Source organism: Oncorhynchus mykiss, chromosome 7 (genome assembly GCF_057628025.1).
Source record: "Oncorhynchus mykiss isolate SJ-2025 chromosome 7, ASM5762802v1, whole genome shotgun sequence".
Taxonomy (NCBI): domain Eukaryota; kingdom Metazoa; phylum Chordata; class Actinopteri; order Salmoniformes; family Salmonidae; genus Oncorhynchus; species Oncorhynchus mykiss.
Window position 1 is genome coordinate 19,258,632 of NC_143028.1, and position 25,075 is coordinate 19,283,706.

The window sequence follows — 25,075 nt, forward strand, 5'->3', positions numbered from 1 at the left end:
ATATCCACGCCTGCCCGGAAATCCTCATTGCAGTATTTCGTAAGGAAAAGGCATGACGCCATAAACATCCACCCATCATTTGTTTCATCTTGAGTTGAACCTGAATCCCACAAATCACTTCAACAAATTACTAATTGAGTCATTCTGAAATTCTTTGAGATGTTTCCGAGAAGTTTCTCACTCCCACCCATATATTATCTCTCTGCAGACACATAAATCGTCCTTTTTCAACACTTTTCACGTTGTTCTAGCAAAGCGTTGTTCTGTACCGTGAAGCTGAAAATGTGTCACAAATGGCCCCCCCCTATTCCCTACATAGCGCACTACTTTTGACCAGAGGCCCTGGTTCGAAAATAGCACGCTATGTAGGGAATAGGGTGCCATTTGGGACGCAGTGCTGCTGTGTGCTGTTTGTGTGGGAGGGAATGTGTTAAGGCATATGTGCCCCTTTGTGTGGGCTATGCAATGCACTCACCCTGATTGGTATCTGAAGGACCTGTAACTAGCGATCGAGTCGGGAGATTGATTGAGCATTTCTGTCAGAAGTGTTTTGCTTCCATTCTGTTCAGTAGTCTAGTGTTCCAACTGAGCCTACGGGATGCATGGACATTGTGTGCAATATTGCTTAGTTTGTGCTGTAGAGCTCCATTGGCTAATTTATGTAGAGGGTATTTTCCATCTAAAAAAAGGACCCATGAGCACGATAGAGCATGTCCAATTGGGTGTCAAATGAAAGCTAGTCTATATTTGAGAAGTTGAGGCATTTGTTGATCTTTTTCAAGCGTTTTCGATCCTAAAAATGAGGAGTAAGATAAGGCTTTGATTTCTGGTCAAACGAATGGAATGGGAGTCATAGACGACATCAGTGGTGTAAAGTACTTGAGTTAAAATACTTATGTACTACTTAAGTAGTTTTTTGGGGTATCTGTACTTTACTTTACTTATTTTTTGACAACTTTTACTACTTTCCTGAAGAAAATGGTGTACTTTTTACTCCATACATTTTCCCTGACACCCAAAAGTACTCGTTACATTTTGAACGCTTAGCAGAACAGGGAAATGGTCTAATTCACACACTTATCAAGAGAACATCCCTGGTCATCTCTACTGTCTCTGATCTAGCAGACTCACTAAACTCAAGCTTTGTTTGTGTTGATGTCTGACTATAACCCTGGCTATCCATACATTTTTTTTAAACTAAAAAATGATGCAGGGGTTCAAACTGCAGAACCTTGTTCCTACATTTGAATATAAAAATGTATTTTTTTAAACAAACTATGCTACATTTTATCTCTGGGACCCTCAGGGTGACAAATCAGAGCAAGATTACTGAATGTAAGTACATTATTTACCTTCAGAGGTGTGTGTATCGAACCAGTTGCCGTGATGAGTTTTGTTTTTGTACATTCTCTTCAAACAATAGCATGCTATTATTTTCCCTGTAATAGCTATTGTAAATTGGACACTGCAGTTAGATTAACAAGAATATAAGATTTCTGCCCATATAAGACATGTCCATGTCCCGGAAAGTTGGCTGTTGTTTACAACGTCATTCTAGTCACAATAGCGCATGTTAGCAACAACTGTCCCTGTTTAGAGACACAGATCCTGTAGAGGTTAAAGGCAGTGCAGTCGGAAATGAGATTTTCTTGTGTTTTATATATATTTCCACACTGAGGTTGGAATAATATTATGACATTTTATAAAAGTTCCTTTTAGTGTAAGAGCGTTTAAAAAGACTGCTAAAATTTCAGCCAGTTTTGGTGAGATGGAGTTTTGGCCTTCCATGGTGACATCACCATGTGTTTATTAGGCCAATAAGAAAGAGTTAAAAACATCTCCAAGAACAGCACCCCCCCCCCCCCCCCCCCCTCCACTCAAACCACTCCTACAGTCCTAGCAAAATTCTTGCTTGAGAAATTGCTCTTTGCTGAGATGCTATTTTTTTTATTACCATTTTACTTGTAAACAATCACAGTAAGGTGCCTTCAGAAAGTATTCATAACCCTTGATTTATTCCACATTTTGTTGTTACAGCCTAAATTCAAAATGGATTAAATATAATTTTTTTCTCACCCATCTACACACAATACCCCATAATGACAAATGGAAAACATGTTTTTAGAAATGTTTGCAAATCTATTAAATTAAATACAGAAATATATCATTTACATAAGTATTGACACCCCTGAGTCAATACATGTTTGAATCACCTTTGGCAGCGATTACAGCCGATTACAGCCTTTCTGGGTAAGTCCCTAAGAGCTTTACACACCTGGATTTTACTATATATTTGCACATTGTTATTTTAAAACTTATTCAAGCTCTGTCAAGTTGTTTGTTGATCATTGCTAGACAGCCTTTTTCAAGTCTTGCCAGTCTTGCAGATTTTAAAGCTATTTATATCAAAACTGTATCTAGGTCACTCAGGAACATTCAATGTCTTCTTGGTAAGCATCTCCAGTGTATATTTGCCCTTGTGTTTTAGGTTATTGTCTTTCTGAAAGGTGAATTTGTGTCCCAGTGTCAGTTGGAATGCTCTATTCCATGATTATTTTTTATCCCAAACAAACTCCCTAGTCCTTGCCGATGATAAGCATACCCATAACATGATGCAGCCACCACCATGCTTGAAAATACTGTATGAAGAGTGGTACTCAGTGATGTGTTGTGTTGGATTTGCCCCTAACATAATGCTTTCATAAAGTTAATTCCTTTGCCACATTTTTTGCAGTTTTACTTTAGTGCCTTATTGAAAACACGATGCATGTTTTGGAATATTTTCATTCTGTACAGGCTTCCTTCTTTTCACCCTGTCATTTAGGTTAGTATTGTGGAGTAACTATAATGTTGTGGATCCAGCCATTAAACTCTTTAACTGTTTTAAAGTCACCGTTGACCTGATGGTGAAATCCCTGAGCGGTTTCCTTCCTCTCCTGCAACTCCTGCGAAGGAGGCCTGTATTTTTCTAGTGACTGGGTGATACACCATCCAAAGTGTAATAACTTCACCATGATCAAAGGGATATTCAGTGTCTTTTATACTCATCTACCGATTGGTGCCCTCCTTTGTGAGGCATTGGAAAACCTCCCTGATCTTTGTGGTTGAATCTGTGTTTGATATTCACTGCTTGATTGAGGGACCTTAGTCAAGGTTCCTCTACTGCTACTGTTCTCCCTTCCACTGGCATACTGTTATGTTCAGCTCATAACTTTAACATAACTTTTAACATAACTTTTTTCTTCTGTTGTCTGGTGGTCAACGCAAGACTGTGAAAACCGTCTGGACAACCTCCCCACTCTCCCTCTCTCTCTTTCTGCCTCTCTGGTAATTCCGTTACCAGATGTAAATCCACTTACTACCTACCGTAGGTCAATAACCAAAATAAACTGGTGTCATGTCATAGCTGACACCACGTTCTGTCTGCAGACATTTTGTAATCTTAATTCGGAGCAGATTTTTAAGAGTTTTTGGAAAACGTGCATAAATAGAGGGAGATTCTACCATAATTCTATGAACAATCTTTGCATCATTCTTAACAGTACATTTGTTTTTTTGTGACCATTTGTGTATATTGTTAAATGTAGACCTTGTACATAGAGTTGTATGGTTTGTTAAACTTTGAAATCAATGTTTTTTTTTTTGTTTAGCATTCATTTCAAGTGAGAACTCCTGAGTCAAAAGCGTCATTTCGTTACCATGGAATTGCCCAAAGGCTTCCATAAAACAGCATATTCTTGTATACAGGAAGAGAGAACCACCTGCACCTGATTCCCAGCATTGCCTTTCATCCCTGTGAGGAGAGAGTTTGGCCTCCCACCCACACACAGCAGTCCTGGCAGGCTGTGAGTGAGGCAGTGACGTGGTGTTGTTGAGCCCAGGTCTGCCAAGCCGAGCCAGGGTATGAGAGACCAGAGAGGCAGGCTGCCAGGGGATACAAACGGCCCTACAGTGGCCTACAGCCTGGGCACAGAGCGGCACAGCCCACTGCCAGAGCTGTTCTTAGCTCCTGAGTGAGAGAACCAACCAGAGCAAGCTGAAGCGGCAGGAGGACCAGGGTCGGGAGTCTGGTTCCCGAGCATGGGTCTTCTCAGGGTTGTGAGGCGGGAATTAGAGGATTCCCACTGGAAGAATGGTAGCTTAGAGCAGTAGGACAGAGCATTGAGAGCAGTACTCCTTCTCTTACCCTCTGGAACAATTTTGTTTCACCTGCTTAATAGGTGGAAACTGAGGTCTGTTTGTATGGAATCATCTTTTTTTGACCACTTATACAGTGCCTTGCGAAAGTATTCGGCCCCCTTGAACTTTGCGACCTTTTGCCACATTTCAGGCTTCAAACATAAAGATATAAAACTGTATTTTTTTGTGAAGAATCAACAACAAGTGGGACACAATCATGAAGTGGAACGACATTTATTGGATATTTCAAACTTTTTTTTAAAATCAAAAACTGAAAAATTGTTCGTGCAAAATTATTCAGCCCCTTTACTTTCAGTGCAGCAAACTCTCTCCAGAAGTTCAGTGAGGATCTCTGAATGATCCAATGTTGACCTAAATGACTAATGATGATAAATACAATCCACCTGTGTGTAATCAAGTCTCCGTATAAATGCACCTGCACTGTGATAGTCTCAGAGGTCCGTTAAAAGCGCAGAGAGCATCATGAAGAACAAGGAACACACCAGGCAGGTCCGAGATACTGTTGTGAAGAAGTTTAAAGCCGGATTTGGATACAAAAAGATTTCCCAAGCTTTAAACATCCCAAGGAGCACTGTGCAAGCGATAATATTGAAATGGAAGGAGTATCAGACCACTGCAAATCTACCAAGACCTGGCCGTCCCTCTAAACTTTCAGCTCATACAAGGAGAAGACTGATCAGAGATGCAGCCAAGAGGCCCATGATCACTCTGGATGAACTGCAGAGATCTACAGCTGAGGTGGGAGACTCTGTCCATAGGACAACAATCAGTCGTATATTGCACAAATCTGGCCATTATGGAAGAGTGGCAAGAAGAAAGCCATTTCTTAAAGATATCCATAAAATGTGTCGTTTAAAGTTTGCCACAAGCCACCTGGGAGACACACCAAACATGTGGAAGAAGGTGCTCTGGTCAGATGAAACCAAAATTGAACTTTTTGGCAACAATGCAAAACGTTATGTTTGGCGTAAAAGCAACACAGCTGAACACACCATCCCCACTGTCAAACATGGTGGTGGCAGCATCATGGTTTGGGCCTGCATTTCTTCAGCAGGGACAGGGAAGATGGTTAAAGTTGATGGGAAGATGGATGGAGCCAAATACAGGACCATTCTGGAAGAAAACCTGATGGAGTCTGCAAAAGACCTGAGACTGGGACGGAGATTTGTCTTCCAACAAGACAATGATCCAAAACATAAAGCAAAATCTAAAATGGAATGGTTCAAAAATAAACATATCCAGGTGTTAGAATGGCCAAGTCAAAGTCCAGACCTGAATCCAATCGAGAATCTGTGGAAAGAACTGAAAACTGCTGTTCACAAATGCTCTCCATCCAACCTCACTGAGCTCGAGCTGTTTTGCAAGGAGGAATGGGAAAAAATGTCAGTCTCTCGATGTGCAAAACTGATAGAGACATACCCCAAGCGACTTACAGCTGTAATCGCAGCAAAAGGTGGCGCTACAAAGTATTAACTTAAGGGGGCTGAATAATTTTGCACGCCCAATTTTTCAGTTTTTGATTTGTTAAAAAAGTTTGAAATATCCAATAAATGTTGTTCCACTTCATGATTGTGTCCCACTTGTTGTTGATTCTTCACAAAAAAATACAGTTTTATATCTTTATGTTTGAAGCCTGAAATGTGGCAAAAGGTCGCAAAGTTCAAGGGGGCCGAATACTTTCGCAAGGCACTGTATATCGAATCAACAAATCCCCCATGCATCAGAGGCAAAGCTCCTCCCTTAATGATTATTGCTGGACTTTCAAAGGTGAGGATTGGATTTAAATAGCTCCTTCCTACGAATCGAGGTACCCAAAGTGCTTTTACATAGCAAGGGGGAAACTCACCTTAACCACCGCCATTTTGGTAGAATGTTGCCCTCAGCCTGGATGCTGTTTACGTAGGCGTTTAAAACGACCTACCACTGCAGCATGACTCTGGCCCAAAGCACTTGACTTCTGTAGCCCGTTTTATTTCAGCCTGCCTGATTCAGTCAGTGCCCTGCTGAAAAATACATGACGTAGCTAAAGTTAGACCCCGACCTCAGTTACATGGAAGCTGCTGTGCACATCAATAGCCTGGCTGTTCTATTTCAAAATGCACGTGTTGTTTTCCTGTGTGCGCACGGCATCGGTCTGTGTCTTTTAAGGACACCCAGGCTATAACCAGAGTGCCACATTTAGCCTCCCGTCAGTTAATCAATCAGTCAGATAGTAAAAGCAGCCCTGTTTGACATCTGTACACTACTGTCCAGTGAACTGAACACATGACATGAATAAACACTCGTTGAGGCCATCGCTGCCCTGTTATGAGCTCGGTTAGCCTATGTTTGTACGGTGCATTCGTTAAGTATCCAGACACATTGTCTTATTCCACATTTTGTTACATGACAGCCTTATTCTAACTTTTATTACATTGTTTTTCCCCCCTTCATCAATCTATAGACAAAACACCATAATTACAAAGCAAAAACAGCTTTTTAGAGTAAAAAAAAACAACTGAAATACTCAGTATTTTGTTGAAGCACCTTTTGACAGTGATTACAGCCTTGAATCTTCTTGGATATGACCCTACAAGCTTGGCACACCTGTATTTTGGGGAGTTTCTCCCATTCTCTGTCAGGTTGGATGGGGAGCGTCGCTGCACAGCTATATTCAGGTCTTGCCAGAGATGTTCAATCGGGTGCAAGTCCGAGCTCTGGATGGGCCACTCAAGGACATTCAGAGACTTGTCCTGAAGCCGTTGTCCAGAGAATCTTGTTTCTCATGGTCTGAGAGTCCTTTAGGTACCTTTTGGTAAACTCCAAGCGGGCTGTCATGTGCCTTTTACTGAGGAGTGGCTTCGGTCTGGCCACTCTACCTTAAAGGCCTGATTGTTGGAGTGCTGCAGAGATGGTTGTCCGTCTGGAAGGTTCTCCCATCTCCACAGAGGAGCTCTGGACCTCTGGAGCTCTGTCAGAGTGACCATCGAGTTCTTGGTCACCTCCCTGACCAAGGCTGCTCTTCCCCGATTGCTCAGTTTGGCAAGGCGGCCAGCTCTAGGAAGAGTCTTGGTGTTTCCAAACTTCCATTTAAGAATGATGGAAGACGCTGTGTTCTTGGGGACCTTCAATGCTGCAGAACTTTTTGGGTACCCTTCCCCCAGATCTGTGCCTCGACACAATCCTTTCTCGGAGCTCTACGGACAATTCCTTCGACCTCATGGCTTGGTTTCTTTCTCTGTCAACTGTGGGACTATGCAGCTGTGGGACCTTATAGTGTGTGCCTTTCCAAATAATGTCCAATCAATTGAATATACCACAGGTGGACTCCAATCAAGTTGTAGAAACATCTCAAGGATGGTCAATGGAAACAATTTCGAGACTCATAGCAAAGGTCTGAATACTTATTTAAATAAGGTATTTTTGTATTTAAAAAAAAAAGTACTAACAATTCTAAAAAAACATTTTTTGCTTTGTCATTATGGTGTATTGTGTGTAGATGAACATTTTTGATTTGATCAATTTTAGAATAAGGCTGTAATGTATGTAGAATACAGGCTGTAATGTATGTAGAATACAGGCTGTAATGTATGTAGAATACAGGCTGTAACGTAGGTAGAATACAGGCTGTAACGTAGGTAGAATACATGCTGTAACGTAGGTAGAATACAGGCTGTAACGTAGGTAGAATACAGGCTGTAACGTAGGTAGAATACAGGCTGTAACGTAGGTAGAATACAGGCTGTAACGTAGGTAGAATACAGGCTGTAACGTAGGTAGAATACAGGCTGTAACGTAGGTAGAATACAGGCTGTAACGTAGGTAAAATACAGGCTGTAACGTAGGTAGAATACAGGCTGTAACGTAGGTAGAATACAGGCTGTAACGTAGGTAGAATACAGGCTGTAACGTGGGTAGAATACAGGCTGTAACATGGGTAGAAAACAGGCTGTAACGTGGGTAGAATACAGGCTGTAACGTGGGTAGAATACAGGCTGTAACGTGGGTAGAATACAGGCTGTAACGTGGGTAGAATACAGGCTGTAACGTATGTAGAATACAGGCTGTAACGTAGGTAGAATACAGGCTGTAACGTAGGTAGAATACAGGCTGTAACGTAGGTAGAATACAGGCTGTAATGTAGGTAGAATACAGGCCGTAACGTAGGTAGAATACAGGCCGTAACGTAGGTAGAATACAGGCCGTAACGTAGGTAGAATACAGGCCGTAACGTAGGTAGAATACAGGCTGTAACGTATGTAGAATACAGGCTGTAACGTATGTAGAATACAGGCTGTAACGTATGTAGAATACAGGCTGTGAATGACTTGTGTTCTGCTGGTGTATCTCTTGCTATGTCCCGTAGGTGCAATCCTGGGTCGCTCGGAGACACAGGAGTGCGTTTACTACAACTCTAGCTGGGAGAAGGAGCGAACCAACCGCAGTGGCATCGAGCCTTGCTACGGAGACAAGGACAAGAGGCTCCACTGCTTCGCCACCTGGAAAAACACCTCGGGAACCATCGAGATCGTCAAGCAGGGCTGCTGGCTGGACGATGTCAACTGCTATGACAGGTTAGGTCGTGTCTTATTCTGAGGCAAGACGGTAGACGTAGGGCTTAGTGGTCCTCTGTAGCTCAGTAAGTAGAGCATGGCACTTGTAATGCCAGGATAGTGGGTTTGATTCCCGGGACCTGCGACATATGAAAATGTAAGCACGAAAAAAGTGTTTGCTAAATGGCATATATTCTTATTAGACTTAGTGGTTAAGTTTAAGGGTTGGTGGTCTGAAGCACTATACTTCAGTCCTTTCTTGCAGATGGTGACCAACACTTATTAGTTTAGGTCATACTGACCTTTGTATGACGGTTGACTTAGTACATCTTTAAAGGCACTGCGTGGTCAATCAGACTTCTGCATTGGCCGTGCAGAATTTACGGTGATATGGCCACTGCAGAAGTCTGGGCATTCACACTTCTTGCGCTTCACCGATCAGCCCAAAGCTGTTTTGAAGGAAGTGAGTTTGTGTTTATACAGGACCTCCCGCCCTCACCTACCGTCAACCAATCATGTCAATGCGGCACCATACGGAGCCCTCCGCGTTGTTACAGAATTTGAGAGGCGCATGGCGATGCGGTGCGGAGCTCAATTTGGCCTCTGCGTGCCTCCGGAGGCTCCGCGATTGCGTCGGGCCATCCATACGGCGCCTCCGACCACATTTTCGGATCAAGCATAAATGGGCTTTTAGAGTGGTTGTCTGTCCCTTCCTGTAAAGATGTAGTTCGTCCTCCCCAGAGAGAGAAAGAGGGGGATCGGTTCAGTGGAGGGCTGCCAGCGCTCATCTCTCTACCTTTGTGACGGAGGTGTTCGTTTCTTTCTTCTTCTGTCTCTCTCTCTCTCTCTCTGCTACAGTAGCGAATGTGTGGAGACGAAAGAGAGTCCGGACGTCTTCTTTTGCTGCTGCGAAGGCAACATGTGCAACGACAAGTTCCTCTACAGCCCCGACGCGCAGGCTGTCCAAAGTAAGTCGTCATGTAAGTTCACACACAGGAAGCTGATGTAATGTCGCATCCTCCTCTTGTCAGTTTCCCAGCCGAACACAGACGATCAGTCAGTAAGAATAACCCAATAATAACCCAAGAGGCACTGAGGCATATTCCCTCACAAACACTAGAGACACAAGGTGTTCTACTTTACCAGGGCCCAGAGATCTACTGCTTTAATTTGAAACTCTGTGTCCAGGCTGGCCACTGTCCTCTCTATGGGGGCCAGTAGGGACCTGTCTGGGCCCAGTCAGTGTATTGCAACTAGTGGGGTCCGTCGGGGCCACCAAGCCCAGCCCCAGACAACCTCAGTGTCACAGGAAGGGAAACCGCAGCAATAAAGCAATCCAGCCGTGTCTGTGATGGCAGAGAACTGTGATGGCATAGCAGTGGCTGATCACATCAAATACTACGTCTTTGTGATATGACAAGGTGGCGCACTGCACAGTAAGGCTTAGCTATTTGTTTTTTGGGTCACTTGGTTGTTTCAGGGGTTATTTTTGGCTGCTGGCTTACGTTCTCATGAACTGCATGTAACTGTTAATCTCCCTATTTAGAGGATTTTGTTGAAGCGACCCAGATGTGTTGAGCTTTGTTGGGAACTATTTTTAGAGCGTTTCACTACTAGTCTTCTGATACCATTGTGTATGGTGTGATGACAATAGGGGGGAGGAGAACAAAGCACATTTGCATTCCTGTATAAAGGTGTATTCCCTCTCCACCCCCCCCCCCCCCCCATTACCGCCTCCCCCCCCCCGTCCACAGCGACCTCCAACCCGTTTACCCAGAAGCCTCAGCTGTTCAACACCCTGCTGTACTCTCTGGTGCCCATTATGGGCATCGCCGCCATCGTCCTCTTCTCCTTCTGGATGTACCGTCATCACAAGCTGGCATACCCGCCCGTCCTGGTGCCAACACAGGTAAGACTGAAGTGTGTGTGTGTGTGTGTGTGTGTGTGTGTGTGTGTGTGTGTCCGTTGATTCGTCATACTTGTCTCGGCTGTACAGAAAAAACACAAGAGGTACCCCTCGCTGCTTGGAATGTTAATCTTGATATAGGAGTGACTCACAAACATTGGCAAGAGAAACGGATGCAAAACAACGGATGGCAGAAGAGAACATTGGAACTTGCTGATCTGAAGCGAACACAAATGTGATTAGCTGGAGAGTGACAGGAAGCCTAGCCCCAACTCAGACCGCGTGCGGCAGTGTGTGTGTGTGTGCGGTCCCTGCAGTGTACGTGGGCACCGCCTGCCACTAATACTGTGAAATGTGTATCTGCTTAGCGCTCCAGCCACTACTGTGGCCCCACACACAGGCACACGATGGACAAACACAAAGCTGTCGTTTGTTCACCCTGGTTAGGCTCACTGAGGATAGGCCTCTGTGGTCATAGGTCGGAGAAGGGTGGCTCTCTCAAGCCTGCTCCTGTACAGCTCTTTGTGAGCTGCCGTTCAATCAACACAAATGTCACCAGAACACTGCCACGGCCTTTCCTCCTCCTGTTGCCCTGTGCAGTGTGTTTGAGAGGGAGCCCGCGATGCCGTGAAATGTTTGGTTACTGCGTCATACAGAACAGTGTGTCCTGACCCCACTCCTCCACCTCCATCCCAGGGCCAGGCAGGCTCCCTGTGTTTGTCATCTATTTCTGGGGTGAGCTGGGACTATTCTGGCCTCGCTAGCCCAGCACTACGTGGCCACGATGCCATGGAGGAGAGAGCACCCTGTGTGCGGTTTTGCCCTGAAAGGGACAGTGAGGGGAAAAGCACAAACAAATAAATAATGCAGTCAGGCTCACTCCCTCTCTCTCTCTCCCCCGTTCCCCTCTCTTCCTCCCTCCTTCCCCTGGAGGCTGGCTCTAACCCTGGGCCCTTAAAGCATCCATGTTTAATCCATAACACATTTCCTTTGAACAGAAGTGCTGATTGCCGTGCCTCGCGAGCAGCTGATCTCTTGACACCCGGACTAAACTCGCCCACTTCGGCTCTTAATCACCGTGTCACGTCTGATTGGTTACAACAAGCGCCCCCCCCCCTCCATTTCATTTGCCCTCACGTGTTTTTTTTTTGCTGTGGCCAGTCGAGCAGCCGTGACACACAGGTGAGGAGAGCCCGGAGAGTGTGCATTAAAGAGCATCCGGTCTATGTGTTACGAATACAACAGTGGAATACAGGAAATGCTAGGAAACTGTTGGCCCATGTCCTAGAGGTTGCCAGAGTGTCTAGCATCAGTGCTGTGCATGCATGCACAGGCCCCAGGGCTAGTTCTGACAGGGACGTCATTTAGGGTTGTCCTGCTTGGGCACTGCAGCCACTCTCCTCACCACCTGTCTTACTCTATTGAACGTGAGCTGAGGCCTCTGCATTATGAATGAGCCTTTTTTTAAAGGTGGACACTTAACTGTGCTTTGTTGCAGAGTGAGAGTGAGCGAGAAGGGATCGGCAACCTTTCAAGGGACGCCACAATCACGATTGCGTCCAGATGTGGTATCTTAATTTGAGCCAGTATGCTACAGCAGGGAAATAATATAATTATAATAATTATAATTATAATTCATTGACATTTTTGTAGGGGTTGATACATTTCCCGTCAGGGGAAAAAACAAGTTTGAAATTTCGAAGTGGAAATGACAAACTTTTAAACCTCGCAGGGACGATCTCCTGCAACGGGGTGTTGCAATTAAGATCCTACGTCTGTATGAAAACAGTTTGAGTATAAAAAAAGAAAGGCTCAGGCAGAAAAGGAGATGGCTTCTCTATCTTTCTTATTTTAGCTTCTAAACTAGCCTGCACTGAGTGTACAAAACATTAAGAACACCTTCCTAATATTGAGTTGCATCTCCTCCTTTTTGCCCTCAGAACAGCCTCAATTTGTCAGGGCATGGATTCTCTACAAGGTGTTGAAAGCGTTCCACAGGGATGCTGGCCCATGTTGACTCCAATGCTTCCCACAGTTGTGTCAAGTTGGCTGGAAGGTCCTTTGGGAGGTGGACCGTTCTTGATACACACGGGAAAGTGTTGAGCGTGGAAGACCCAGCAGTGTTGCAGTTGACACGTCGGTGCGCCTGGCACCTACCACCAAGCCCTATTCAATGCTTAAAAATCCCCTGATTTAACCGGTCTCCTCCCCTTTCATCTACCACTGATTGAAGTGGATTTAACAGGTGACATCGATATAGGGTCATGGCTTTCACCTGGACTCACTGGTCAGTCTCTGTCATGAAAAATATGTTTTGTATACTCCGTATATATTCGCTTTCCCACACAAGCACAAACACATGGTCATCACATGCTGCGGCGCCAGGCGACACTGTTCACATATTTGTTATCAGGGCTCTATTTTTCATACAGCCATGAGAGGTCAGGGGGAAGCTGGAATTGATTCAGTAGCTGACTACACACACAGGGCCACATCTTTCACACGCCAGACCCAGGAGGAGAGAGAGGGGCGAGAGAGAAGGAAAGGGGCGGGGGCCCACAGCTTTCACACCACAGGCCCAAGAGGAAAGCGGGAGAGAGAGAGAGTCATCTATCATCCGGGGACGCGACTGTTGCTCCTTTTATCTACCCCCATTTCAACCTCACTGAAAACAATCATGTCTTTTTGCCTCTTTTCTATCCTATTACAAGCACGCCTTTCATATAATGATAGAGGTAAGATACGTTTAATTAAACTCCCAACACTTTTCAATTTCAGTGGGTTTTGGTTGGGAGGGAGCTTGATAACTGGGCCCATTTAATTTCTGACTGCTTCCCGATTCTTGTTTTTATTTCTTTGGGATGTTTTTTTTTATTTTTATTTTTTTATGTAACTTTGAAATGTCCTCTATATGAGTCATCGTTGCCTTTTATGGATTTTTTTTCTTTTTTTTCTATTTTTGCATGAACGTCATGTTATTTTTTTTATCCTTTGTAAATGCAAAATACAATGGAATCAACCGATGACCAATCAAAGTGCATGAATCGGTCAATGTCGAAAATGCATTCTATGAGCATGGATGTCCACTTTGGATGATAATATTTTGCACTTTTTGTCTGTTGCAATGGAACCAAGGGTTGCCACTAAGATGTCTTGTGCCGACATGTACATGAAAGAGGGGTGGGAATCCACTGAATACGGGAAGACTGCCTCTGAAGTGAAACCTTTATTCTCTAAACACTGCAATACTTTTGCCCATGGGCCGTAGGGTTCTGGTCAAAAGTAGTGCACTCTGTAGGGAATACAGTGCCTTTTGGGACGCAGCCCCGTGTCTTGCGCCAGTTACATGGATGAAAGAGGCATTGGACCAATTTTAAATACAAAATATGGCCTTTGATGTGACGCTGGTCAACATTTAGCCAACGTTTCGCAACAAAGGACTATTGTTTAACCCCCAGCAGCACGTGGTGCTTTCAATGTCGTATGTCAATTGCTGTAATTGAAGTAGACGGAGATGAAGGCCTCGTGCGCCAGGTTTGGGTGGGTTTGTGCAGATGATGTCATGTTTTTTTTTACATTTCCTGTGGCACAGTGTGGTGTGCTGACAAAGTGTAACGCACGCCATTCAGCCGCCTTACCACCGGGCGAACGGAGCCTGGGTCAGGCTGGTTTTTTTCTTCACATCTGGGTACTGTATCGCATGATTGTTGTCGTGCCATATAAACGGGGTGGATTTCTATTGAGGGCCTTTTATTAGTGTCCAGGGGCGCCTCTCCACCCAGGGGCGCCTCTCCACCCAGGGGCGCCTCTCCACCCAGGGGCGCCTCTCCACCCAGGGGCGTCTCTCTATTAAACACTAAATATGGTTTTCAACCCTGCTTTTACGACTCAGCATTCAAGCGTCTGATTAATTATTGAAACTATGGGGAAATCCAGGCGTAAGCGTGTAGGGCAGGATGGCATCTGGCGTGTTTAGACCGTGTTCGATGTCAGAGTCTGCCCCAACCTCCCTCTCACCATTCCTCAGCTCTGCAGGGCCAAAATTCCCCCCCCCCCCCGAACACCCCTCACGTGTTCCCCTTTCCATCCGTGGTTGCCATTGAACCAGCCACTACGTATTGTTCAGTTTTGGAGCTCCATGTCGATGGGGACATCTTTTACTCCCTCACACACTCTCTCTCTCTCTCTCTCTCTCTCTCTCTCTCTCTCTCTCTCTCTCTCTCTCTCTCACACGTGGAAGTGATTAGTTTTAATCCAGAGGACCAGCTGACTTGACCCATTTTTTATATTTGGAACACACACACACCATTTGTAACACTTGCCCCCCCTCTAGCACGTTGTTGATATGAGACTAACCCTGCCCTAAGCCATCACCAGAGGGAGAGGCTTGACCCATCCAGGCCACTCGTGATCATGTTGCTCTTCATGCGATACACTATCCCAGTTATAAATATGCTATATACACGGCTTTACTTCTGACAGCAGCCACTGCCACACCCTCCTTGTTTTCAACCCGGCCAAGATCACGCCGGCATCCCAAATGGCCCCCTATTGCATATATAATGCACCACTTTTGATCAGAACCATATAGGCCTTGGTCAAAGGTAGTTCAGAAAATAGGGAGCCATTTGGGACGCATCACAGTAATCTCAGGCTGGAGGCTACCTCTCCTCTCTTTATTACCTAGCATCATCCGAGTCCCAGACCTCTCCTCTCTTCTCCTCTGTCTCTTATTTACTCTCTATTTTAGGTGGGAGGATTTGTGTGAGATACCCTTGGTCTTTAAATAGACCTGTAACAACATGGAAGGATCTAATTGAAAGCGGATGTTGGTCCATGTCTTTGAAGAGACGGTAGGACTGACCGAGCTAATGCCCTGTGAAGGCCTCCAGGTATTTTTGGGAAGGCTCTGGGTGTTCCCTATACAGTGCACTACTTTTGACCGGAGTCCTACGGGCCCTGGTCAAAAGTAGTGTGCCGCGTAGGGAGGCGTCCTCTATCACCGTTCTATTCCACTTATAGCGTTTTAGTCGTTTATCAGGCGGTCTTATCCCGAGCGACTTACACTAAGTAGCGAGTGCATTTCATTTTTTTTCATACTGGTCCCCTGTGTGAATCGAATTCACAACCTTGGCGTTGCGAGTGCCCTGCTCTACCAACTGAGCCACACGAGACCACATAACTGAAGTAGAATGCCCTCTCCTTGTCCCGGAATGATCCCTGCAGACAGTGTTTTTTAGAAAACGTTCACACCCCTCTGTGTCTGGACTAACGAATACAGTTTTCCACACTAGAAATCTTTCCGATGAGAACCTGATGAGATTCGTCGATGTCTTGTCTATTCTGGACTCTTTTTTAAAAAATTTTATGATCTGTCTTCCCATGTATGTGCCCAGCAGTTACACAGCTTTTAGAGTTGAAAAAGACTGTTCCTGTTAGCGCAATGACGGGAACTGATTAGATGCAATAGAATTGTATCGCCGTCATGTGGGGACCGAACACTGTGAGGGCGTGCACCTGTTCTCTCTCTCTCCCTCCGCTCTTCTCAACTGAGAAGCAATGATGGAAATTGGAATTGGCATTTCAATGTACCTCCTGAATCAATTGACTGAATTGAAATGGAATTGAGCCCGACACCAAATATGTAGCCTCAATGGCTCAGTGGTAGTACAGAGCGTATGAGTGTTTTCATTGATCCCAGTACCAAACCTGCTGTCTATCTCCCTGTCTGCCCTCTGCTACAGGACCCACTGGGGCCACACACCCCTCCCTCGCCCATCATGGGGCAGAAGCCATTGCAGTTGATCGAGGTCAAAGCCAGGGGTCGCTTCGGCTGTGTGTGGAAGGCTCAGCTCCTCGACGACTACGTGGCTGTCAAGGTCTTCCCCATTCAGGTATGAGTTGGAAGTTGAGGTACACCGTTGAGATAAAAAAAAAAAAAGGACTTTATACAAATAATTGATTGATTTGAGGTTAAGCTCTGTTAGTTATCGTGTTCAATTTATGTCATATTTGTACATCACACAAGGTGAAATAGCTAATAGCTTATATTATTTAACAGACTCTATTATCCAAAGCGACTTAGTCATGTGTGCAAGCATTTTACGTGTGGGCGGTCCCGGGAATCAAACCCACTACCCTGCCGTAGTAAGCGCCATCCTCTACCAACTGAGCTACAGAGAACTTAATGTTGTGTGTTGGGGTGTTGCCTGCAGGACAAGCTGTCATGGCAGAACGAGTATGAGATCTACAGCCTGAGTGGGATGAAACACGAGAACCTGCTCCACTTTATCGGTGTGGAGAAGAGAGGCAACAACATGGACATAGACCTCTGGCTCATCACAGCCTATCACGACAACGTACGAATACGTAAACTTGATTGTCCGTTGAAATCTACATTTGTCTATTTCAGGGATCATGAACTAGATTCAGCTGTGGGACGATTATTTCTTGACAGGATGATCAGTGGGCCGGAACGTAATTACAAATCATTTGTAGACCAAATAATTGACTACAAGAAGCCCAAACAGATATATTTGACAAAAAAATCATTTTTTTTAACCTTGCTTACATTTTGTATACAATCTCATATGTCTCTCTATTATGCGTGGGAATACTTTGGAATAGATTTCCAAAATTAAAATCACTTGGAGCTGAAAAGACCCCTCAAAACATTGTCTCAAATAAAATTTGCCTACGGGTCGCCGGTTGGGGAACCCTGGTCTATTTGTTCTTAAAACCCCAACCGACCAGACACCACACACCACAGGAGGCTGGTGGGGGGAGCAATAGGGGGACAGACTCTTGTAACAACTGGGATGGAATAAATGGTTCCACATCAAACATATGGGTGCCGCTTGTTTGACTCCGTTCCATTCATTCCATTCCAGCCATTACAATAAGCCCATCCCCCTATAGCTCTTCCCATCAGCCTCCTCTGCCACACATATACCAAGAGGCTGGAAGCAGCACAGGGTCAGCCCCTGAAGCAGGTTTCCAATGACTGGCAACTACAGGTTGTCTGCCCTCCAGTGGTTGGACAGTGTTACTACAACTACTTTACCGCCCCCATGTCACAGCTGTAGCAGAATCAGAGATGTCCTCATTTTCCCGTGTACAATCCTGCAGGGTGAATAGAAAAAAGACAAACACTAATTGTGTTTCCCCCACAGGGCTCTCTGACTGATTACCTGAAGGCCAACGTGGTGTCGTGGAACGAGCTGTGCCACATCTCCCAGACCTTGGCCCGTGGCCTGGCCTATCTCCACGAGGACATCCCTGGGCTGAAGGACGGACACAAGCCCGCCGTCGCACACAGGTGTGTGGGGGGTGGTATCGACTCGGCCCGACCCGGCCCTACCTTGAATCAAAAACGGAACGAATTGCAAAAATCGCTGAAGTTGGAGACATATATCTCCCCTCACTAACTTCAAGCATCGGCTGTCAGAGCAGCTTACCGATCACTGCAGCTGTACACAGCCCATCTGTAAATAGCCCATTCAACCAACTACCTACTTCATCCCCATATTTGTTTTTTTGTTTTTTTCTGCTCTTTTGCACACCAGTATTTCTACTTGCCCATTCTCATCTGCACATCTATCACTCCAGTGTAAATTGCTAAATTGTAATTACTTCACCACTATGGCCTATTTATTGCCTTACCCCCTTACTACATTTGCACACACTGTATACAGATTTTTCTATTGTGTTATTGACTGTATGTTTTGTTTATTCCACGTGTAACTCTGTGTTGTTGTTTTTGTCACACTTCCTTGCTTTATCTTGGCCAGGTCGCAGTTGTAAATGAGAACTTGTTCTCAACTGGCCTACCCGGTTAAATAAAGTTGAAATAAAAATAAATAAATACACAAAAAAAAAAACTTTATTGTTTCTGGGGGGGGGGGGGGGGGGGAACACAGGGACAAAAACACACACTTATGTTACGGCCGGTAGAATGAATACATTCCATCACATCAATAGTATTGAGGCCGACTCCCCTTGTTCCTCTGTCTGCGGTTGACACATCCCTCTATCGCTCTCTTTCTGGCTCCGACAGGGACATGAAGAGCAAGAACGTGCTTCTGAAGAACAACCTGACAGCCTGCATAGCGGACTTCGGTCTGGCCCTGAAGTTTGAAGCTGGGAAGTCAGCAGGAGACACCCACGGACAGGTGAAATAATGACGCTGGTTATTCTGATGCTCTATTAACCTGCCGAATCGGTGAATGTAGTGATGCTGTATTTCACTCCAGCATCAAATACATGTTCAGACTTCAAAGGGGGCGGAATATCCCACATTGAGGTCCGTAAGAGGTGTGTAAATATCGGACAACCGTTGATTTTTCGGAGTGAGCTATGGCCTGAGGGCAGTGTGTTGTTGACTTGAGACAGAGTGTTACCTTGTAGCCTTGTGCTGTGCTTCTCCAGGTGGGCACGAGGCGCTACATGGCCCCTGAGGTGCTGGAGGGGGCCATCAACTTCCAGAGAGACTCCTTCCTGAGGATAGACATGTACGCCATGGGGCTGGTGCTGTGGGAGCTGGCCGCTCGCTGCACCGCTGCAGACGGTGAGAGAAAAACGTGTGTGTGTGTGTGTGTCCTCGTGTGTTTGAAACGGGTATGTTGACCTTGTGCGTCTCAGTGAGGATCAGTGACTCGGGGACACGGCCGACTGCTGACTCCATGTGGAGCTGACGGAAGTTACCAAAATACTTACAGTGCCGAATGTGATCCCAAAGGAGTCACTGTGTGTGTGGCTTCTCTGCTGGTGTGTGTGTGTGTGGTTTCTCTGTATTCTCACGCTGTGTGTGTGTGTGTGTTTTGTTGCAGGTCCTGTGGATGAGTACACACTGCCCTTCGAGGAGGAGGTCGGCCAGCACCCGTCTCTAGAGGACATGCAGGAGGTGGTGGTCCACAAGAAGCTACGGCCCTGCCTCCGAGAGTGCTGGCAGAAACACACAGTGAGTGAAGACCAGTGTTGGGGGGAAAAAGTACTCAACTGTCATACTTGAGTAAAAGTAAAGATACCTTAATAGAAAATGACTCAAGTAAAAGTGAAAGTCACCCAGTAAAAACTGAGTAAAGGTCTAAATGTATTTCTAAATGTAAATTGAATTGCTAAAATATACTTAAGTATTAAGAGTAAGAATCGTTTCACATTTTAAGCAAACCATTTTCCTGTCAAAGTGTAACGAGTACTTTTGGGTGTATAAAGTACATTATTTTCTTTAAGAAGGTAGTGAAGTAAAAGTTGGCAAAAATGTAAATAGTAAAGTACAGATACCACAAAAAAACTCCCTAAATAGTACTTTCAAGTATTTTTACTGAAGTACTTTACACCACTGGTGAGGACACACTGTCACGTGAAAAGTGTATAGTGAAGTAAGTACACACTAGGAGTATAGTGGGTTTGCTGGTGGTGTTACTGGATAGGATGACGATTCAAACGTATAGATCATTCATTGTTTATTAGCATGTGGTTCCAATTACTCTGTAGGTTAGAACTGTTCCCAACCAAGGGTATTAGGACTCATGAGACTCATGAGACATGAGATTTCAGGGGTACTCCAGGCAGAGCAAAATTCAGTTGGTGAGACAGTAACCGAAAAAGGTTGGAAACCAATGGGTTAGAACCATAGAGCTAGTAACATCAGGGTTATGGGTTCAATGTTGACGGTTCTGTGAGATGCTTGGGATAAGAACTTCGGCTTAAATGACCATATATATGCTCTTTTATGCTTGTCCCAGGGCCTGGTGATGCTGTGCGAGACCATCGAGGAGTGCTGGGACCACGAGGCCGAGGCGCGGCTCTCGGCGGGCTGCGTGGAGGAACGCATCATCCAGATGCGACGCCAGACCAACATCGTCGCCCCCGAGGAGATTGTCACCGTCGTCACCATGGTGACCAACGTGGACTTCCCTCCCAAAGAGTCCAGCCTATGAATGGACGGACATTGACTGGACGTGTCAGGTGGTGGACATGGAGCTATTTTGACTGGATGTTTTCAGGTACACATTGATCGACCAGAGTGGCCCGTTCAGGATCATGAACTTTGGGTGATCCCGGGTTCATTTCTGACCCTTGACCCCCTCAGATGGGCGTGCTGGCATGGCGTGGTTGTGTTTTAGTGCTGGGCGCTACACTACTGTCATTCAGGAAATACCTGGCTGTGCCCACCAACACTGGTTTGGTTTCTACCCACTTCATAGTATCACGATGTGTTGGATTCAGATGGACTCCCATAGCGAGCCTCAAACTGTACAACAGACTCCTTCAAAGGAGCAACACTAGGTCGTAACAAAACGCTGTGAGCTGGGCAAAAGGGATATTTTATATATGAAGAAAACACTAGGACCGCCTAACAGACTTCTGTTCTATTTTCTAAGAAAAAGAAGAGGGAGAGGATGGACTCTCCAAAAGGAACTGTTACGGCTCAGTGAAGGAAAAAGGGCAACTTGTTTTAAAATTCCTTTGCGGTTTTCTTTCTGTGTTTAAATGACAATGACAACTTGTAATGCCAATAAGAAACAGCTTCTGAATGTCACGTGTACTGCTGCTGTACATCATATCAAAACAATGGCAGTCAAGGTTTATTTTAGGGGGGTGGGGGGGGGATCCATGTCCAAGCGTTACTACTTTGAAAGCAAAACCATAGACCTCCCTCAAATCAACAAGGTATACCTCAGTTCCATCTTCATTACAACACTGCAACTCTAGAGACAGACCTACTGTTGTTTCTAGTTCTATTAAGTATATTTCTGTGACGACAACAATCTCTCTGGAAACCGTTCAGATGACATCATTACTTTGGTATTATCGTACTGTATACTGTACAGCTGTGGCAGGTGAAAATAGAACCATTATCACCACAGTTTTTTTTTAACTATCCCGCCAAGAGTTGTATGACCATACATTTACACACGTGTATCTGCCTTCTTGTTTTTCTTCTTTGCACGATTTTTTTTGTCCTTGTTTTTTTCCTTATTATTTTTATTTTCTTATTTTGTCCTTCCTTGCGGTTTGAATTAGTGTTTTATTGAAAACATGTTACTCCTACATTTTAAGAGTATTTCAATAACCCCCTAACTCATTGAAAATGATTTTAAAAAAGCACTTCTTCCTTATTTTGGCTTGCTGTGTCAATCGAGTATTTAATGATGTGAGCATGCCTTTTGGTTATCTTTTGGTCTTCTTTTTAAACAAGCTCAGGAAGCTACTCTTCTGTCTCTCTTGATTCCCTAGTTATTATCCATCTGTATCTCCCAGTCCCTAGCTACTTCTCGAGTCCCTAGCTACTACCCTTCTGTCTCTCCTGAGTCCCTAGCTACTACCCTTCTGTCTCTCCTGAGTCCCTAGCTACTACCCTTCTGTCTCTCCTGAGTCCCTAGCTACTACCCTTCTGTCTCTCCTGAGTCCCTAGCTACTACCCTTCTGTCTCTCCTGAGTCCCTAGCTACTACCCTTCTGTCTCTCCTGAGTCCCTAGCTACTACCCTTCTGTCTCTCCTGAGTCCCTAGCTACTACCCTTCTGTCTCTCCTGAGTCCCTAGCTACTACCCTTCTGTCTCTCCTGAGTCCCTAGCTACTACCCTTCTGTCTCTCCTGAGTCCCTAGCTACTACCCTTCTGTCTCTCCTGAGTCCCTAGCTACTACCCTTCTGTCTCTCCTGAGTCCCTAGCTACTACCCTTCTGTCTCTCCTGAGTCCCTAGCTACTACCCTTCTGTCTCCAGTCCCTAGCTACTACCCTTCTCTCTCTCTCTCCAGTCCCTAGCTACTACCCTTCTCTCTCTCTCTCCAGTCCCTAGCTACTACCCTTCTCTCTCTCTCTCCAGTCCCTAGCTACTACCCTTCTCTCTCTCTCTCCAGTCCCTAGCTACTACCCTTCTCTCTCTCTCTCCAGTCCCTAGCTACTACCCTTCTCTCTCTCTCTCCAGTCCCTAGCTACTACCCTTCTCTCTCTCTCTCCAGTCCCTAGCTACTACCCTTCTCTCTCTCTCTCTCCAGTCCCTAGCTACTACCCTTCTGCTTTGAGACGCGGGTGACCTTTCACACTGACTCTCTCGCTTCCTGGTGCCATCTCAACCGTAGTGTTAAAACATCTCTACTTCTAGCCTCTCTATCATCTCAACTCAGTTGAGCCTTTTAATCAGTGTGACAACGTTACTACTGTAGACCCACCCTGGGCAAAACAAGGATGACTCTTGTCGTCCTTCCGGAATTTGATTTGTGAATGTGTTCTATATTCCATTTCTAGCTTGTTGTATGAGCTCAGATTTGTCTTCTGGGTGACATTGACACAGGTGATGATGCGTTCATCTTTGCATTCTCTCTCTTCACACCTAGTCAGTGTTTAAACTGGAATTACAACATCTTCAACAACGTTCAGGGATTCAATACTATGCTTTTCAGTAATTACTACAGTATATGCAACCCGTGCAGAATGGTGCAACGTCCGTACTTGCATTGCTGCAGGAGCGACTTTCACACCACTGTAGCATTTAAAAAAAAACATTTTTAATCTTGTCTATTGATGTTTTAATGATTTGCTGAGCTTTTGGGTACTAGACAGAGAGCAGGTGGGCAGGTGCCAACTCAAACAATTATTACTTTACCTCTATCTGAAAGACAGTGGAACGGACTTAGGGAAAGCCCAACTGTATTACTAGATTGTGGCTGTACTCTTGGGGGTAAAGGCTGCAGTTGGCCAGTGGTCTCGCAGCGGATGTAGGCTCTATCGCAATTAGTCTTTTTCCTTGATTCCTCACATCCTATCTCCTTGCCTAATATGGTTGAGGAGGAGGAGAGGGGATGTGAGGATTCAAGGACATTTCAATTGAGAAAGCCATAGAATGGTGGCCGTTACTGTGAATCCCTCCCCCCCCCCCTCCCCCCTCCCTCGCTACACACTGGAAGCCTGTAGCGCTCAGCAATAGCAACTAGCAAGCAAAGGGCATTGGAGGAAGAGTGGAAGGGGCACCAGTTTCCAAGCAGTTAGTGGTGAACCAACAGTCTGATATACAATCACTACAGTACTACTGCATTATTTTGGTTGTCGTATGTGCTTCTGAGAAAAAAATACATATGTAGCCATGTTCTGGTCCTCTGATGATTTCTGGTATTTTGAGGATATCATTTTGTGTACATGATTTTATTTTTAAACCACAACTACTTCTACAAAGCTGATTTCACTGTACAGGCGTTTTAAACCCCGAGCCACACTACAATCTTCTTAGTTGATCAGACCTTGGCCTTCTTGTGAGAGTTGACTTTCTTTCAGATAAACTTCAGAAAGCCCAAATAACATTTGACTTCAGATTTGACTGGGATATTGAAATGCACATTATGTAAATATACATGTCATTTTTAGATCGTAGAGGATGGATATAGCATGAGGTTGTTTCTATTGTTATTAGAATATATCACAAAGACGGGGAAAAAATCCCAGATAAATGAATTATTACATAATAAGATTTTACCTGTTTTATTTTGTATATCTATGTTTTTATATTGTATCAATTTATGGCCCAAAACGGTCACTCTTCCTTCCCCAGGTGAGACTCATTTCTTTCTAAGGTGGTCTGATGAAAATCCCCTCAAATGGAACCCTGAATCAACGGTTATATACCATTTTCACACTACTGAGCTGAGCCGAACCGAGTTGGATAGAGATGGCCTGGTTAAGCATCCACCATAGTTGCTGGAAGAAAACTGAAAATGACAATGTGATCGGAAAATATCAGAGCCAGCAAAGTATGGTTCGGGTTGGCTCTGTAGTGTGAAAATAGTCATTGTTTTACCTCAGACATCCTAGCTCAGACCCTTATGTTACACTACAACATTGAGATGCCATTGCTACAATGTTCCAGCAGTGTTGCAAGAATGTTATTCCTTGTATGTGACCAGCAGACAGTGTTTTCTGTAACACACTTCCTCTCAAAACAACCCTAAAGCTAAACCTAGGTTAGCTTCGGTTCTGTATTTGCTGATAGTCGAACAGTGTGACTTGGCACAAATGACTGTTCTATTGGCAAGTGGACTTGCCAATCATTTTTATGCTTTGAAGTTATTTAACAAACTTTTTCAGATGCCTGGTTGGAAGTGGATGTTAAATATTGTACAGAGAAATTGTATGCTATTGTCCCTAAAATAAAGTATAGTGACTGCTCATTACTGATGTTGTCTATCTGAAATCTATGAATTGTTTTTATCTAATGATGTTGGTTTTCCGAAAACAGACCACTAGATGGCAGTGTTTAGCATTGAATGGGTCTTAGGTTTTATTTTATTTACACACAGGGAATATACACATGCCAGAAACATTTTGATCAGGTCATTCATTTTCAGTCTGTGAGGGGATGGTTCGGGGTCCCATGTCTTTCAGTGGTTGTCCAAAACCAACCCTCAAACTGGACCCAACATTAAAGAATATTGCCTTTGAC

General features: G+C 44.8%; 1 protein-coding gene across 2 annotated transcripts in view; it reads left to right on the forward strand.

The window, feature by feature from the left end:
* Nucleotides 1-24,806, forward strand: part of LOC110527542 (activin receptor type-2A) — a 41,102-nt gene extending 16,296 nt beyond the window's left edge. The window contains exons 2-11 of one of the 2 annotated variants that reach the window (XM_036983027.2): nt 8,546-8,753; nt 9,591-9,700; nt 10,487-10,641; nt 16,383-16,532; nt 16,854-16,997; nt 17,811-17,956; nt 18,695-18,809; nt 19,066-19,204; nt 19,467-19,597; nt 20,385-24,806. In XM_036983027.2, the coding sequence (XP_036838922.1) occupies nt 8,546-8,753; nt 9,591-9,700; nt 10,487-10,641; nt 16,383-16,532; nt 16,854-16,997; nt 17,811-17,956; nt 18,695-18,809; nt 19,066-19,204; nt 19,467-19,597; nt 20,385-20,579 (1,493 nt within the window). In that variant the 3' untranslated portion in view covers nt 20,580-24,806. Of the gene's footprint in view, nt 1-8,545; nt 8,754-9,590; nt 9,713-10,486; nt 10,642-16,382; nt 16,533-16,853; nt 16,998-17,810; nt 17,957-18,694; nt 18,810-19,065; nt 19,205-19,466; nt 19,598-20,384 lie in introns of both variants that reach the window. The other variant, XM_036983026.2, reaches the window with a different exon arrangement.
* The last annotated feature ends 269 nt before the right edge of the window (nt 24,807-25,075 follow it).